We start from the raw sequence: 15,305 nt of genomic DNA, 5'->3' as shown, positions 1-15,305 counted from the left end.
TAGTCATTGAATAAATATTTATTTCTTATTATGTACCTTTTCGTTAAATTAGTGGAAATAATATGGAATCATTACTGGCATATTTCCTAATCTATAGTAGGATTTCAATAAAGTTTGCCTGAATGGATGGAGTAAAACAAGCCTGATAGTTATAAATTTTTCCTTAACTTTTCTTAGCCAGTGGAGACATTTTTATCTATAAAATAAGTGGCGATGAAGGTTAAATCAATTTCCGAGGTCTGTGAGCCTCATTTCTTAATAATACTTATGCTCATTTTATGATCTAGAGCATATCTATGGATTAGTTGAGATTTGAGACATCATTCAAATGATTTTGAGATGCCTCTTCAAAGAGAGGCATCATTTAAACAAAGGACTTATAGTTTTAATTTTCATAGAAAATTATCTTAGTTACATAACGTATACATGCCAGCAAAGACAATTTTTTTGTGGCTATGTGGAACAAACGATAACATTTTTTTTAGTAATAAAATGTGCTTCTTTGTCAGATATAGTTGTATCCCATACTATATTGTATTTGTTTTATATATTTGTTCATGACTTTTTGATGCATCTCACAATGAAACAGTACAATTATACTTAATTTAATCACAGCTTTAACATGTTGGAAAATAAAAGTTCTTAATGTCTCACATTAAGCCTCTCTTCAATATCTCTTATATTCATCAATCCCTTTCACAGATACATTCAAGTAAATAAGGTCTTAAGCAGCCTTGGAAAACCATTAATCTTGAAGGTGGGCTCATAATGTACATTTAAGTATGATCTAAGTATGTAGGAGACAAGCTTGGAAAAAGAGAGTGATTCATGATACATTGTTATCAGGCACATAGTACACACTCAATAAATGTTTGTTAGATAAATTAATTATTATATAAGAGAAAATATAAACTTTTACAGTGCTTAAATAAAATGGTTTAAGGATAAACTTGATACCTGAATTTAGTAAACAACTCAAAAAAAGTAATTTAAAAATATTGATGTCTTTAATTCACTAATTTATGTGCATATAAGATTATCACATTAGATCTCAAAATCATAAATTTGTTTCTCTTATTCCATATCTCAAATACAGAATTTTTGGTTAATTTCATTTCTCTGACATTATTACAATGACAATATATTTTTTTTCCTTAACTCCTATTTTGTTTGGTATTAAGAAATATATGTTGGACCCCAAAGGTACTATGTATTCTTTTATAAGACTGTTCAGGTCAAAATATATTTGCTTTTTCTATATAAATAAAGTAATCCCACTAATGGTGAAAATAGTGAAAGTTGTCGGGTGACATTCACAGTATATAAAGAAAATGTACATTATATTATTTTCTGCTATTTCTCAATGTCTTTGGGAAGGTAAGGTCAGTGTTAAAAATTTTTAGCAAGAGGTAGTAGGTATAATGACTACAAACGTGAAAACAGGTGCTAGATTTCTTGAGTTTATAATCTAGCTAATAAACTGTATGATCTTTCACAAACCATGTAATTTTTCCATGTTCCAGTTGCTTCTTCTGTAAGATGGGGATAATAATGGTACCTTTATCAAAGGGGTATTGTGGAGATTGGATGAGTTCAGAAATGTAAAAGTATGAACTTTAAATGGTACCTGGCAAATATTAGTAGAATTAAATTGCGATTCATACCCATGTTTTTAAAAGACAGGTATATGTTCTAAGGGTAAAGAAATTACAGCTGTAAGGAAAGATTTCAAAGCAATTACTTTTAAGAATTGAAATATAAGTCCCCAACCTCAGGTCTTAGTCTCTAGGTGTAAAGAACAAAATGCTTTCCAAGGCAATACATATAGTACTTGTGTCTAATTATACAAATCAGGACCTGAGGTTAAAGCTGGTGATGGCAGAGCTTACTACTCCAAACCTAATGCTAGATCAATATTCAGGTAATAAAACAGCCACATACCATTATTTTAAACTTTACTGTTGTTAGATCATTGAGTGATTGTAATTAGTCTTTTTAGAGCTGTAAAGATGTAATTTATATTTGGACATAGAACACATTTTTCCCATTAAACCTAACATATATGTTAGATCTGTTCTCTCTTCCCTATTAATTACCATTGCTATTTGGAGGACTCAATTTGAGCTTTTTGTGTTCTTTAATGTTAACAAAAATTATTTGACTTCTAGAAATTCACAGTAGGAGCATATTCTATGGTGGAAGTAAACAAGGATCTTTTAACGTGGGGATTTTTCTTTCATCATGTTAACTACACTAGGAGAACTGTGTAAACAGTTCTGTTCAAATCATCATCCATACATGCATTAATTTGGTACATTGAGGGTACCCAGTATGTCAGGTCCTGCCTAATATAAGGCCCTGGGGATAGAGAAGTGAAAGAGACAATCCCCCTGTTCCCAAGGGTCTTTTCACTGAATAAGAGAGAAAGGTGAAGGAGCAACCGTCATTCCATATGACAGTTGCTATGACAGAGGCATTCATCGGGCCATCTCTGTGCAGTTAGAGAGTGATCCAAAGGAAACAGGACAGGAAAACATCTGGAGCTTGAAATGTGCCCAATTCCTGATATTTTATATTAGAAGTCATTCACTAGGGAAAACAGAAGTGAAGATGAAAGCAGACCACATCCAAGATATAATTAAAGTTTCTTGAGATATTACCAAAAAATTAAAATAACATTGGAGAAAACTGCACAGGAAAGAACATTCAAGACCTTGGAACACCATAAAATTAAGAACATGATTTGAAAGTGCCTGCCACCTCTTCGCTCTTAGTGCCATCAAACCCCTTGTACACATGGCTATCTCTCACTTCTGTCCTTTAAATTGGCATTTCCACTGAAGCCTGGGGCTGCTTTTTCCTGAAAAGCACCAGACTAGTGCCAGATGGCAATGGTGAAATGTACCAAAGTGGCAGCAGGGTGTAGTGGGATTCAAGCTTCCAGGAATTTAACAGATCAAGTTCCAATTGCTGTAAGCCAGACATGCTGTTTACCTTATCTGGAGCAGGGTCTTCTTGTTAAAATGTATCTTAAAATTCCCAGGTAGGTTGTGAGTATTAAATTAGATAATTTATGGGGAAATGTCTAAATTAAAAGTCAGTATATGTTCTTTTCTTTTTAGGTAAGAGGAGGTGTTCAATAAATTCTTTCAGTAACAAAGTGAAACGACCTCTAGAAAGGGTAGATATTAGATTTGCACAAAAGAAGCAATTTTCACGTTTGAGTGATAGGAAGTCCTCGGAGAAACTGTTTAATAAGAGTATTTAAGAGTTAAGAGCAAGGGAGACTTTTTTCGAACCACGCACACCCTCTGCAAGCCCTCTTCCCATTTGGGCATTGCAACCATTGTGGCAATGTCGAGAGGGAAACCGTTTTGAGACCCGTGAGCAAAGCAGTTTAGAGCATGTTTCCTGGACTTAGGCACCTGGGTAGGAATCTGGATGCTCCCACTCACCAACTCACTGGCCAATTTATGTGACCTATCTCTGTCTCAGTTTTCTCATGTGTAAATTACGATACCAATAGACGGTTTATAAGGTGTAGATTGAATGCAGCAATCTATTATATAACTTAGCACTGTCTCTGGCACCTAAGTCCTCAACACTTTCTATGTATTATTAAGAAATTGTCCATGTTTTCTGTTTATTTAATAGTAATGTCCTGATTTCTTTCAATTAAATCCAGCAAATATTTTCTGGACACCCAAAATTTTCAAAGCACTGTGCGAATTACAAAGGCCTCACTTTGCAGTATCAGATGTTAAGGGAAGGGCTGGTAATATACAGATAACTACAATTCAAGGCAGACTAACAGGTCTTACAATAAAGATATATATGGAGTCCATGAGGCAGAATCTTCGGTTCTGAATGGAGAGCATGGGGAAGGTTTCAGGGAGAAAAAATTATGTGATCTTACCTTTTATGAGGACAGTTTTTATGGGAAACAAATGTGAAAATGTAATGTAAAGCAGAGACTAGAACATGTCTGTTTGGAACATCAGTGTAATGGGAACATAGGTGTTCATGGGTTGAAAGAGTGGAGAGTAGGTAAAGAGCAAGATTAAACAAGAAAGGCAGATTGAGGCTATAATACAAAAGATCGTGCATAATGCAAAAGGTCATTCTAGGAAATCTGTACTTTATTTTGTAATTAGTGGGGCATTATTAAAGGCATGATTAGATGTGAATTCTAGAAAAACTAGCCTGGAAGCATTGTGGAAGAGGAAACAAATTGTAGAGGGAATAGTGGTAAAAAATCTAGTACATTATATACGGTAGTGAGACTGTCAAAGAAATGTGAGGAATGTTTTTTACTTCATGACAGCACATGGAGAATTCTAGAACTAAATGGCAATGTAAAAAGCCCCTTATTTCACTGATGACAAGTAAGACCCAGGAAGGTTAAGTGACTTGCTCCAAATCCCAGAAGCTAGTGGAATATATGAGGGAAGAAACTGGGTTTTGCTGGTTCTGAGGCCAGCATTGATTTTCCTCAATTACACTGCCCTGTTTTAATTGGTATCTATGCATGTCATATAAGCCACGTCCATTCTATTTGTGAAAACTAGATTTTTAGACCTTGAATAATGTAATAGACTCATTCTGACCTACTCTTAATGACCCTACAAGTGTTAGTGTGCTTTTTATAATCTATATAGTTAACCTAAATGTGCTACAATTATGGTGAAGCAGTTTTATAAACCACAAAGCCCTATACTATATTATTAGTTATTATTATTGTCAATGTTTAAAGGAAACATTTATCTGTATTAGCTACAAGGCACAAATGCTAAGGAATGTCATTAAAGATTGTACTGTAGGAAATGGAAAATTCTATCATCACTGTGTGTGTTGACCTATGACAACATGCTTATCAGCCACAAGCTTTAATAAAATTACTTTGATCTGCTAATATTTCTTCCTGTTTTAATTTCATTTGAATATAATGTATTTATGTTTTAAAGTTCACATTTTATATGACTTGGGGATACTTATCAGAATTTATTCCAAGTCTCCCATTTAAAATTTGTTATTAATATAAAAAACATTCTTTTTCTCTTAGGTTATCTCTTGCATATGAGTAGTATGAAGATACACAATTATATTCTTTGGTTCTTGTGACAGTAGTCATATCAAAACCAAGTTAATTTAACTTTGAAGTTCCTGTGCAAGTGTTGTTCTTCAAAAGTAAAGATGATATTATTTAAATCATCATACATCAATGATGTTATTTAAGTCATCATGTATCAACCTGCAGCCTTGGACTCTCTTTAGCCCAAGATCGGCATCTTACTCTCTTTTTGACACTTTGATAACTGAAAGGCATCTCAGTTTTCCTATTTCCAAAACAAAACCTTAGATTCCTCCTACTTAAGCTTCTCCCAGCCTTCCCCATCCCAGTAAATAACACCCCCAGCCCAAATGCTCAAGCCCCAAATCCCTGAAATCAACCCTTACTGGTTTTTCTTCAATATCCAACCCATCAAGAAGTCTGGTCTTTTTCTCTCTAAGGTTATATCCAGAATCTGGAAATTTCTCTACATCCTAGTAAAACCTGCCATCATCTCTTGCCTGGATTACTGCAAGTGCCAAGCATCCACTAGCAGGTGAACTCCACGAGTGCAGGGAGTTTTCTCTATCTTGTTTACCTTTATATTCTTCACCCTTAGGGCAGTGCCTAGCACATACCAGGCACTAGATAAGTATTTGTTGGGTTTTGAAGAACGTTCTAATTTTTACCCTGCTTCTATCTTTGACCCATCACAATCATTCTCAACCCAACTGCCAGAGTGATCTTTGTAAAATATATTTCAAGTCTTACTGCACCTCTGCTTCAACTCTCCAGAGTTACTTCCAAACGTACTTTGAATGAATGAAACACTAATTCTGCCATGGCCTTCAATTCTCTGCCATGGCCTTCAATTCTCTGCAAAGTCTGGTCCCAAATCCATCTCTCTAACTTCATCTTATATCACTGCTCCCTTTTTTTATTTTCAAATGACATGTCACTTTAAATTTTTTATTTATTTATTTATTTTTGGCTGTGTTGGGTCTTCGTTTCTGTGCGAGGGCTTTCTCTAGTTGCGGCGAGCGGGGGCCACTCTTCATCGCGGTGCGTGGGCCTCTCACTGTTGCGGCCTCTCTTGTTGTGGAGCACAAGCTCCAGACGCGCAGGCTCAGTAGTTGTGGCTCACGGGCCCAGGTGCTCCGCGGCATGTGGGATCTTCCCCGACCAGGGCTCGAACCCGTGTCCCCTGCATTGGCAGGCAGATTCTCAACCACTGCACCACCAGGGAAGCCCAATCACTGTTCCCTTTTGACTATGCCTCTTACCTGGTTTTTATATGGTTAGTTCATTCTTGCCCACTCAAGTGTTTCTTTAAATGATTCCTATTAAGTAAGCCTTCATTGATCTAAAATAGCAATCCAGGCACTCAATTACCACAGCCCCCTGTTTTATCATCTTTATAATATATGTTCTTTCTCGTATTATAATTTTTAATTTTTTATCTGTCTTCTTCAGCAAGAATGAAATCTTCATCAGAATAAGGACTTGGAGTTTTATCATAGCTGTATTCCCAGGATGTAGAACAACTCCTAGAACTAGTAGGTTTCAATATATATTTGTTGATTGAATAAGTAAATGAACCATAAATATCATATATGGTAATTGACCCTCTGTGACTATGATCCTACCAGTTTATGAGTATCTCAGAGCACTCTGAATTTACCATGGTTATGAAAAAGGAAAAGAATGGAATTGACATGTCTATAGGCTAAGAGCAAGTGAACTACCTGAATGAGAAGTAAAAGTTTGTTATTATCAAGATGCTAAAAGCAAGTAAGCTATATGACTTAGATAAAATGTCATGATAGAGTCCATAAAATGTTTCACTAACATTGACATATACCTTATATTTGTCTTTTTCAAACTGGCATCAGAAAAATCAATATTATCTAGCAAATGCCGTCTTTTGAAACACATTTCATTTGCCCTGTTTTCTAAAACTGTTATACTTTTCTCTTTAAAAATTGCTCTATTATTTTTATTCACAAGTTCTTTAGCAGAAGACAATTATAAGAATAAATCTTTTCTTTTTTAAAACTGTTTTCCTAATCTTCAGATAATTTCCCTTCTCTGTATTGCTGCATAAAAGTAGCATTGTTCACACTTTTTTCTTGGCTACAACATAACTAGAGAATAAAATTCCTAATGCCTGATTATATAGAGCTTTTAAAATCTCTTTTTAAATCTCATTTTAAATGCAATCAAAAGATGATTTTATTACATATATATCAATTCTATATCTATGCCAAAGCTAGCACACACCGTCTGTTAAATTTCTTACATTCAAAAGAAGGTTGTCGTGGAGTATCTCAAAAGATAAAAGATACCTTTGAAAGACAAGGATGTTCGAAGCAAACGTTGTCATTTAATCCATCACACTGACCAGTAGTAAAATACAGTATAGGAAAACAATGTCTAAAATTACTTTTTCCTCAAATATTAAAAACATTTTGTTCAAATCCCTCTTTCTTAAAAACCAAAATTGATGTAAAAGACAAAGAATAAAAGATACTTTTTTTAAAAAGTCAGAGAAACAAATATCAAAAGGGAAGAAAAATATGATTCTTATTTTGAAGACAGAAGAAGGCCTTGAAACATGTTTCAATAGAACTATAAAAAATATTAATATATGGATAGAAAAATACATGGATAAAAAACTGGAGAAATTGGCAGTTTCAAGAAGGCTGATGTCTGAAAGGACTGAAATACATAATATTAATGAAGGACATATTTTCTTTCATATATTAATTTATTATATGTATGCATATATATTTGAAAGACACTATGACGTATATTACTAGTTTAAATATTAAAACGAGTAAGCTTAGGTCTCTATCTTAAGGACATTTTCGTTTGAGAAGCAAAAGCTATAACTAATCTATACCAGATAACTATAATAAAGAACAGTGTATAGAAATTTCATAAAAAGAAGTACTGGGGAATTAAGAAAGAGGAAATTACTCTCAAAAAGGATCACCAAGTATGGCAAGTGAAAAAGGTGACATTTGATGAGTATATTATTGTTAATAGTTATAACAGCAACAATAAAACTAACATTTACAAACTAGTCTTCACTCCAGGTATTGTTGAATATGACTTGTAATACTTCATTTAATCCTTTAAACTGCCTGTGATGATGGGTACTAGCAATGTACCTGTTTCATAGATAAGAAAACAGGTTTAAGAAAACCATTTCCAAGGTCGCACTGGTAGTGAACAGAAGAGCTTATTTTCAAAGAACCTCCTAGGTGACTTGGAAACCATATGGCCCCACTGGATTCACTACAGTATGTAAAATTCTGAGTGTCTCTTCCCACTTACACACACACACACACACACACACACACGGAATAGCACATTAATTCCATGGCTATGTAATATCTTCACTGGCACATTTGAGCAGATTCTGAATTAATTGACAAAATTCAATGGTGAAGAATGCCCTTAATAGGGAAGATTTACTTCATTTTTACATTTACCAAATTGATAAAGTTTTGTTCACCTTTCTATAGAAGACATCAAACTCACTTTACTAGGGCATGAACATTTAAAAATGAGGTAATCAGTTGTTATCTGGGTGATGTCTTATGTAGAAGACCTAAAATATGAACTAATGGCATCGAGGAAAGAATGTAGATCATCAAATCTGGTTAAATATTTAACATTCAAATTAAAGGAGAGAAATTTAATTTAAACTTGTTGAAACCATATTTTCAAGATAAAGTTTATGCTAAGTGATACATATTTTTAACTACAGATTCACAAATAGAAACTCTTCATTAAACAGAACTGTAGGCTACACTGTACCCCCATTCTTTGATGCTAGTTGTATTTCATTACCCTAAAACTCTACTCCCGTTTTTGGAAAGGAAGCATAGAGTAGTGGTTAAGTAGAGGTTACAATTCGTGGCTTCAAAATCCAACCTCTGCCACTTGCTAGAGGAGACTGGCTTTATCTACCTGCAAAGTGTGGTTAATAGTAGCACTTACGTCGTAATAGAAAGTTTTTAGTTAAATGGGTTAATATCAATGAATAAAATTAATTAAAATTTCTAAAACAGAAAATTGTCTGGCACATTAAGTGCTATTTCAAGTATTTCTTAAATTAAAACTAAAATATATTTAAGTGGATTTAAATGGAAAATATGAATTGTTCACATGAACCATGAAGTATTGATTTATTGGTCAAGACTGGAAGCTACTATTCCTTACAGGAGAGGGAAGTGGTGAGGAGGAATGACCAGATATTCAGAGTGGTCAAATGATAATGGATTCTAATAAGAAAAATGTAAGTGTTTTGACATGCTTTTTGCTCTCTTTATTGGAAAGCATCCGTCTGAAAAACAAAGTGCCAGATTAATCTTCATACATTATTAATTTTTCCAATAAACCTAATTCTCACCTCAAAAAATCCTCTTGGGAATAGAAGACATAATGCTGCCTTGTAAATTTGTTTATTTTTTAAACCAAATGAACAGAAATCATGGATGGTCAATAATATTTTTAACAAAATTTGCTCTGTTTTGTTGAATAAATATTGTATCCTCCACAAGCAACAAAGCCTTAAACTAGATAATTTTTTTGGTGTTACAGAAATCTGCATCTTCAGATTCTGAAAGGACTAGCATCAACAATATATTTGCAGTATTTTTTCTCTAGCCGAGAGCAGGTGTCTCACTAAGTTTATGATCCTTGATGACCAAGCCCGTGTCTTGTTTGCCATATTATAGTAAGGACCCACATAGTACCTGGCACATTGTAGGTTGAAGGAATGAATAACTGAATCCATAAAACAAAGTCTAAAAAGTAAATTGTGCCTAGTTTAGGTTTAGCAGACAAACTAGAGGATGTCCAGTGAAATTAGAATTTCAGATAAACAACAAATAATTTTTAGCATAAGTATCTCCCAAATATTGCATGGAGCACACTAACACTAAAAATGATTTATTACTTACCTGAAATTCTAATCTTACTGAGTGACCTATATTTTCATTAGCTAAATCTGGTAAATCTTGTCTAGCTATGGTAATTAATTAATATTTACTTGTTTATTCAGTTAGTCATTTATCAACAAGTATTATTGCTTCATTAAATTGTTAAATGATGTATTGCATGCCTACCATACGCCAGGAACAATGCTATGCCTTGGGGACCCAACAATAAATAACACTGGCAGACTCTTATTTCATGGAGCATGTATTTCAGTGAGAGACGGGGGGAGAAGAAAAATAAATAAGTGAAGTATTCAATTGACAAGGCAATTTCAGTTATGAAGAAATCAAGCAAGATGATAAGGGTTTAGAGGGAAAGATGGATCAATGACTACCTTGGATGGTACAGGAAGTCATCATTAAAGGATGAGGAGAGGCCAGTCAGACATAGAGCTGGGGAAGAGCACAAAAGGAAGAAGAAACAGCAAATGCAAAAACCCCTAGGTAGAAATGAATTTGACTGTTACAGAAAAAGAGTGAAGACCATAGGACTATATCAAACTAAAAAGCTTCTGCACAGCAAAGGAAACCATCAAAAAATGAAAAGTTAGCCTACCAAATGGGACAAAATACTATAAATCATATACCTTATAAGGGGTTAATGTCCAAAGTATTTATAAGGAACTCATACAACTTAATAGCAAAACAACCAAAACACACACAAAAAAAACAAACAACAAAAAAACAAGCAACTTGATTATAAAATGGGCAGAGGCTCTTAATAGACAATTTTCAAAAGAACACATATGGATGGCCAATAGGTATATGAAAAGATGCTCAACGTCAGTAACTATGAAGAAATGTAAATTAAAACCACAATGAGATATCACCTCACACCTGTTAGAAGGGCTATTGTCAAAAAGACAAGAAATAACAAGTGTTGACAAGGATGTGGTGAAAAGAGAACCACTGTGCACTGTTTGGGAATGTCAATTGCTGCAACCATTATGGAAAACAGTATGAAGGTTCCTAAAAATATTAAAAATAGGACTACCATATGATCCAGCAATTCCACTTCTGGGTATTTATCTGAAGAAAACTAAAACACCAACTGGAAAAGATATATGCCCCCACTATGTTCTCTATAGTATTGTTTACAGTAGCCAAGACATGGATGCAACCTAAATGTCCATCAATGGATGAATAGGTAAGGAAATTATGGTACATATATACAATGGAATATTATCCAGCCCTCAAAAAGAAGGAAATATTGCCATTTAGGACAACATGGATGGACTTTTAGAGCATTATGCTAAGTGAAATAAGGCAGCCAGAGAAAGATAAATACTGGATGATCTCATTTATATGTGGAATCTAAAACAACAGCAATAAAAAACCGAATTCATAGCTACAGAGAAAAGATTGGTGGTTGCCAGAGGTGGGGAATGGGCAGTGGGGAAAATCGGTTAAAGGGGTCAAAAGTTACAGACGTTCAGTTATAAGACATATCAGTCCTGGGGATGATTAATGTACAGTATGGGGACTATAGGTAATAATACTGTATTTATATTTGAAAGTTGCTAAGAGAGTGATCTTAAAAGTATTCATCATAAGAAAAAATATTGTAACTATGTGTAGGGATGGATGTTGACTAAACTAATTGTGGTGATCATTTTGCAATATATACAAATATTGAATCATTATGTTGTACACCTGAAACTAATATAATGTTTTAGGTTGATAGATGTCAATTATTTCTCAATTAAAACAAAAGTGAAGTCCCATTGGATTGTAGTGGGTAGGGAGCTGGGGAATAGTATAAATATGGTTTAAAAAGATGTAAGAAACTGAAGCAAGAGCCATCATGCAGAAACTTGCATTCCATGGTGTGACATTTGGATTTTATTCAAGTAGAATGGGAACCACTGGAGTAGTTAAAATGGGGAGTGTTATGATCTAAAACATTTTCAGAATATTTGGAATGCTGGGTAGAAAATGGATAGATGGGGAGGGGAGGGTGAGCGTGAAAATGGAACAGCATTTAGGAGGTGATCCAAGAGCAAAGGGGAGGCATGACATGGGTTCAGAGCAGGCTGGTGACAGAGGTGGATGAATTGGAGCTTTATTTTGAAGGCAGAAGCAATAGTAAGTATGAATGATTTTAATTCTGAGATCAGAGAGGAGCGGTGAAAGGGAGAAATACATGTTTCTTATTTCAAGATGTACTGATTCTATGTATGACGTGTGTATAAGAATAAATTGATCTCCTATGTCCTTCATTCTCAGTTGCCTATATTGGCATCATCGGTGGTTAGCCTGTATTTCCTGGAACTCACAGATGTCTTCAAACCTGTGCACTCTGGATTCAGCTGCTATGACCGGAGTCTTAGCATGCCATACATTGAACCCACACAAGAGGCAATTCCATTCCTCATGCTGCTTAGCTTGGCTTTCGCCGGACCTGCAATTACGGTAAGAATTGCCCCCAAATTGTGTTTGTCAGCCCCAGAAGACGAAGAATGACCACATTTATGTAATAAATGGGTTAAAAGTAAACCAAAAAAATTCTGATATGTTTCCTCATTAACGTATTTTTCATGTGTTCATGTCATATCTGAAGTCTGGGAAACTGTGGGGAAGAAACAATTCTATAGCAAACAGACTTTCTTCTCAAAAGTGCATGTTGCTCTCACTTTTTACCAGGTTAGCACTTTTTATTGATTCTGAGCACTGGGCATCCACAACTGTACAGTGAAGAGGGCACAACTCACATTCCTGCCCCCTGCCCCCCGCACAAAATAAAATACTTTAGATTCAGAACAAGCACTTGCATTTTAAAATATATGACATAAAGAAATGCCCTAACCTACTGAAATTGAATTAGAAACATAATTGTTTTTAGTTTTTGTGTTATTGTGAATAACACACTTTTCAATAAATTCATTAATAAATAACACTGGCCTAGCTTTTACACCATCTCTTATACCCCCAGACTCTACCTAAAGGACAAGAAACATGTTTCAGCGTTAATATTTATTTCTAACAGTAGGAAATCTTACTTTACTTTTATCATGCTTATGAATGACAGAGGAAGTGGTTATTAAATAAAGAGCTTATTCTGGTTCAGTACAGCAGCAGTTTTAGAAAAGTCTCTGCATAGGCCTATACTTTTATATAGCTATGGAGAAGCCACCGCAATGAGAAGCCGGCACACCACAGAGAAGAGTAGCCCCCGCTCGCAGCAACTAGAGAAAGCTCGCGAGCAGCAATGAAGATCTAACGCAGCCAAAAATAAATAAATAAATTTATTTTAAAAAATTTCCCTATATTAAATAATCATAACATGCTATCTACACTATAAATAAATTATATAAAATATTCTCAGAAGATAAAACTGGAACTTAATTTTCCCTAGAACTTTATCATACTTAAAAGATCTCAAAATACTTTGTAAATAAATGAGTTATTTGAGCTTCAATAACTCTGAGGTGATTGGAACTATTAACGATGTACTTGGAAGTAGCTGAGACTCAGACTAATAAAAACATATTTAAAGTGCATTATTGCTCAGAATAACAGCATTTGCTGGTCATTCCTCTAAATGACTTATAAGAAGTCTACATCATCCAGTCATTTGACAAGAGCAGAAAGAATATATGCTTTAAATCTAGTAGACCAGAAAGCATTTCTCCTAGTTGGAATGTAATACAGAAATTTATTGTAATTGATATAGTATTTGAAATAAAATACATAAGATACTGTACAAATGCTCATGATTCTGCTGAAAAGACTATGCTGATATTTAATCATTTAAATAATTTGCTTTTTATATACCCAGAAGTCTTTCTTCCCTAGGGTGTTTTACTAAGTGGCTAGGAAAGCAAGTCTAACTGTGGCTCTCCCTGCCAGCATCGTTGATCTCACATTGATCCTTTTGCTGACACTGTTACATGTCCTGGAGACAATGACCTTGGCCTCATCATTGTGTTCCTTCTTCTCTGACTCCCTCATTTCCAGGAATAAATTCTCAGTATGCAATTAAGGATGCTTTCTGGGAGATTCTGGGTCAACGCTTTCTTTCTTGAGCCTTGAGAAGTGAAAGAAACGAATGCCAACTCCTTCCACAAAGACTGCCTGAATTCCTGGGTCTCTACAGGGCCTCCATAGCTGCTGCAATGGCTCTTAATGGCACAGGAAGCAAACTAGGGAAATATTTACAGCACAGCATCCCTAATTTTCCCCATATCATTCAGGATATTCCAGGATGTCAGTCATTCTTTTCGTCCACACTGGCTTCATGGATTTTGAGTAAACAACTTGATGGTAAAACAAATCCTGACTTTATGGGCATCAGATACTGTCTTCCACACCTTTCTCTCTAAACATATATCATATATTTTCTAAATTTCTTTCTAATTTCATTTTCCTCTGTTTTTAAGGCCTTTCCCTGAAACACTGGTCCTATTGTGTCTGTAGTCATTCTGTCCTAGAACCATAATTCTGTCTCTAATCTTACTACATACGTTTCTGCTCCAACTACTTTCCCCCCTCTTCCTGAAAGTGGAAATAACAGACTCTAATCCCTGACTTTCAAGGAGGCCACTTTCTTTTTATCTTTATGGCAGAGTATTAATCTGTTCCAAAATGGAGTGGTGGGGGAAGCAGAGAGGCAGGCTGAATTCTTCCTTTGGAAATGGCTTTCAGAGCTCATTTGCGTGAGCAGAGGCACTTCCTATTTTCACCCATTCACATGAAGAGAAGACAAAGCAAAACAAAAGACCACACATGGGTAATATTCTTTAAAAGGACGTTTATATGAACAAAAGGGAGATCAACTGATTTTTTATACAGGCATTTACATATCATTTAATGTTTGCTTCTCAGTTTCTTTTTTTATGCTTTGAAGGGTGTTTTAAAAATACCTTGTCTTCGTGATGTTGTACAAGAAACTGAAAAATTCCTTGTGTCTCTGTGAAATACATATTCTTATTTCTCTGAAATAGTCCTTAAATTGGAAAATTTCACCCTTAATATTAACTTTTCATTTACTTTTAAGTGATAATGAAACAAGCATTTTGTTTAGTCCTTTGGAGATTGTTTCTCAGGGAAAATAGCACAGAAAATCTAGGCTTATCATAAATCTTCATGAAGTCTACATGAATAGAAAAAATGTATATGTTCTCTTCCCTGGAAGTAAAATTTTATTGCATATGATTAAAGGATAAGTATATCTAATTTTATAGAAGAATTGTATTGAAATTTGATTATAGTTTCTAGAAGGTAACCTAAGCTTTAGGAGACTATAC

General features: G+C 34.6%; 1 protein-coding gene and 1 long non-coding RNA gene across 3 annotated transcripts in view; one reads left to right on the top strand and one right to left on the bottom strand.

Moving 5' to 3' along the window:
* Nucleotides 1-15,305, bottom strand: part of LOC117202455 (uncharacterized) — a 134,676-nt gene that overhangs the window by 5,445 nt on the left and 113,926 nt on the right. The window lies entirely within an intron of this gene.
* The window catches only part of PLPPR4 (phospholipid phosphatase related 4), a 39,194-nt gene that overhangs the window by 8,285 nt on the left and 15,604 nt on the right, over nt 1-15,305 (top strand). For both annotated transcript variants that reach the window (XM_004263068.3, XM_033433486.2), the window contains one exon: nt 12,286-12,471. In XM_004263068.3, the coding sequence (XP_004263116.1) occupies nt 12,286-12,471 (186 nt within the window). The remainder of the gene's footprint in view (nt 1-12,285; nt 12,472-15,305) is intronic.

The sequence above is a fragment of the Orcinus orca genome, chromosome 1, assembly GCF_937001465.1.
Source record: "Orcinus orca chromosome 1, mOrcOrc1.1, whole genome shotgun sequence".
Classification (NCBI taxonomy): domain Eukaryota; kingdom Metazoa; phylum Chordata; class Mammalia; order Artiodactyla; family Delphinidae; genus Orcinus; species Orcinus orca.
The sequence above is the reverse complement of the archived record's forward strand: the minus strand, read 5'-3'. Positions and strand labels throughout refer to the sequence as shown.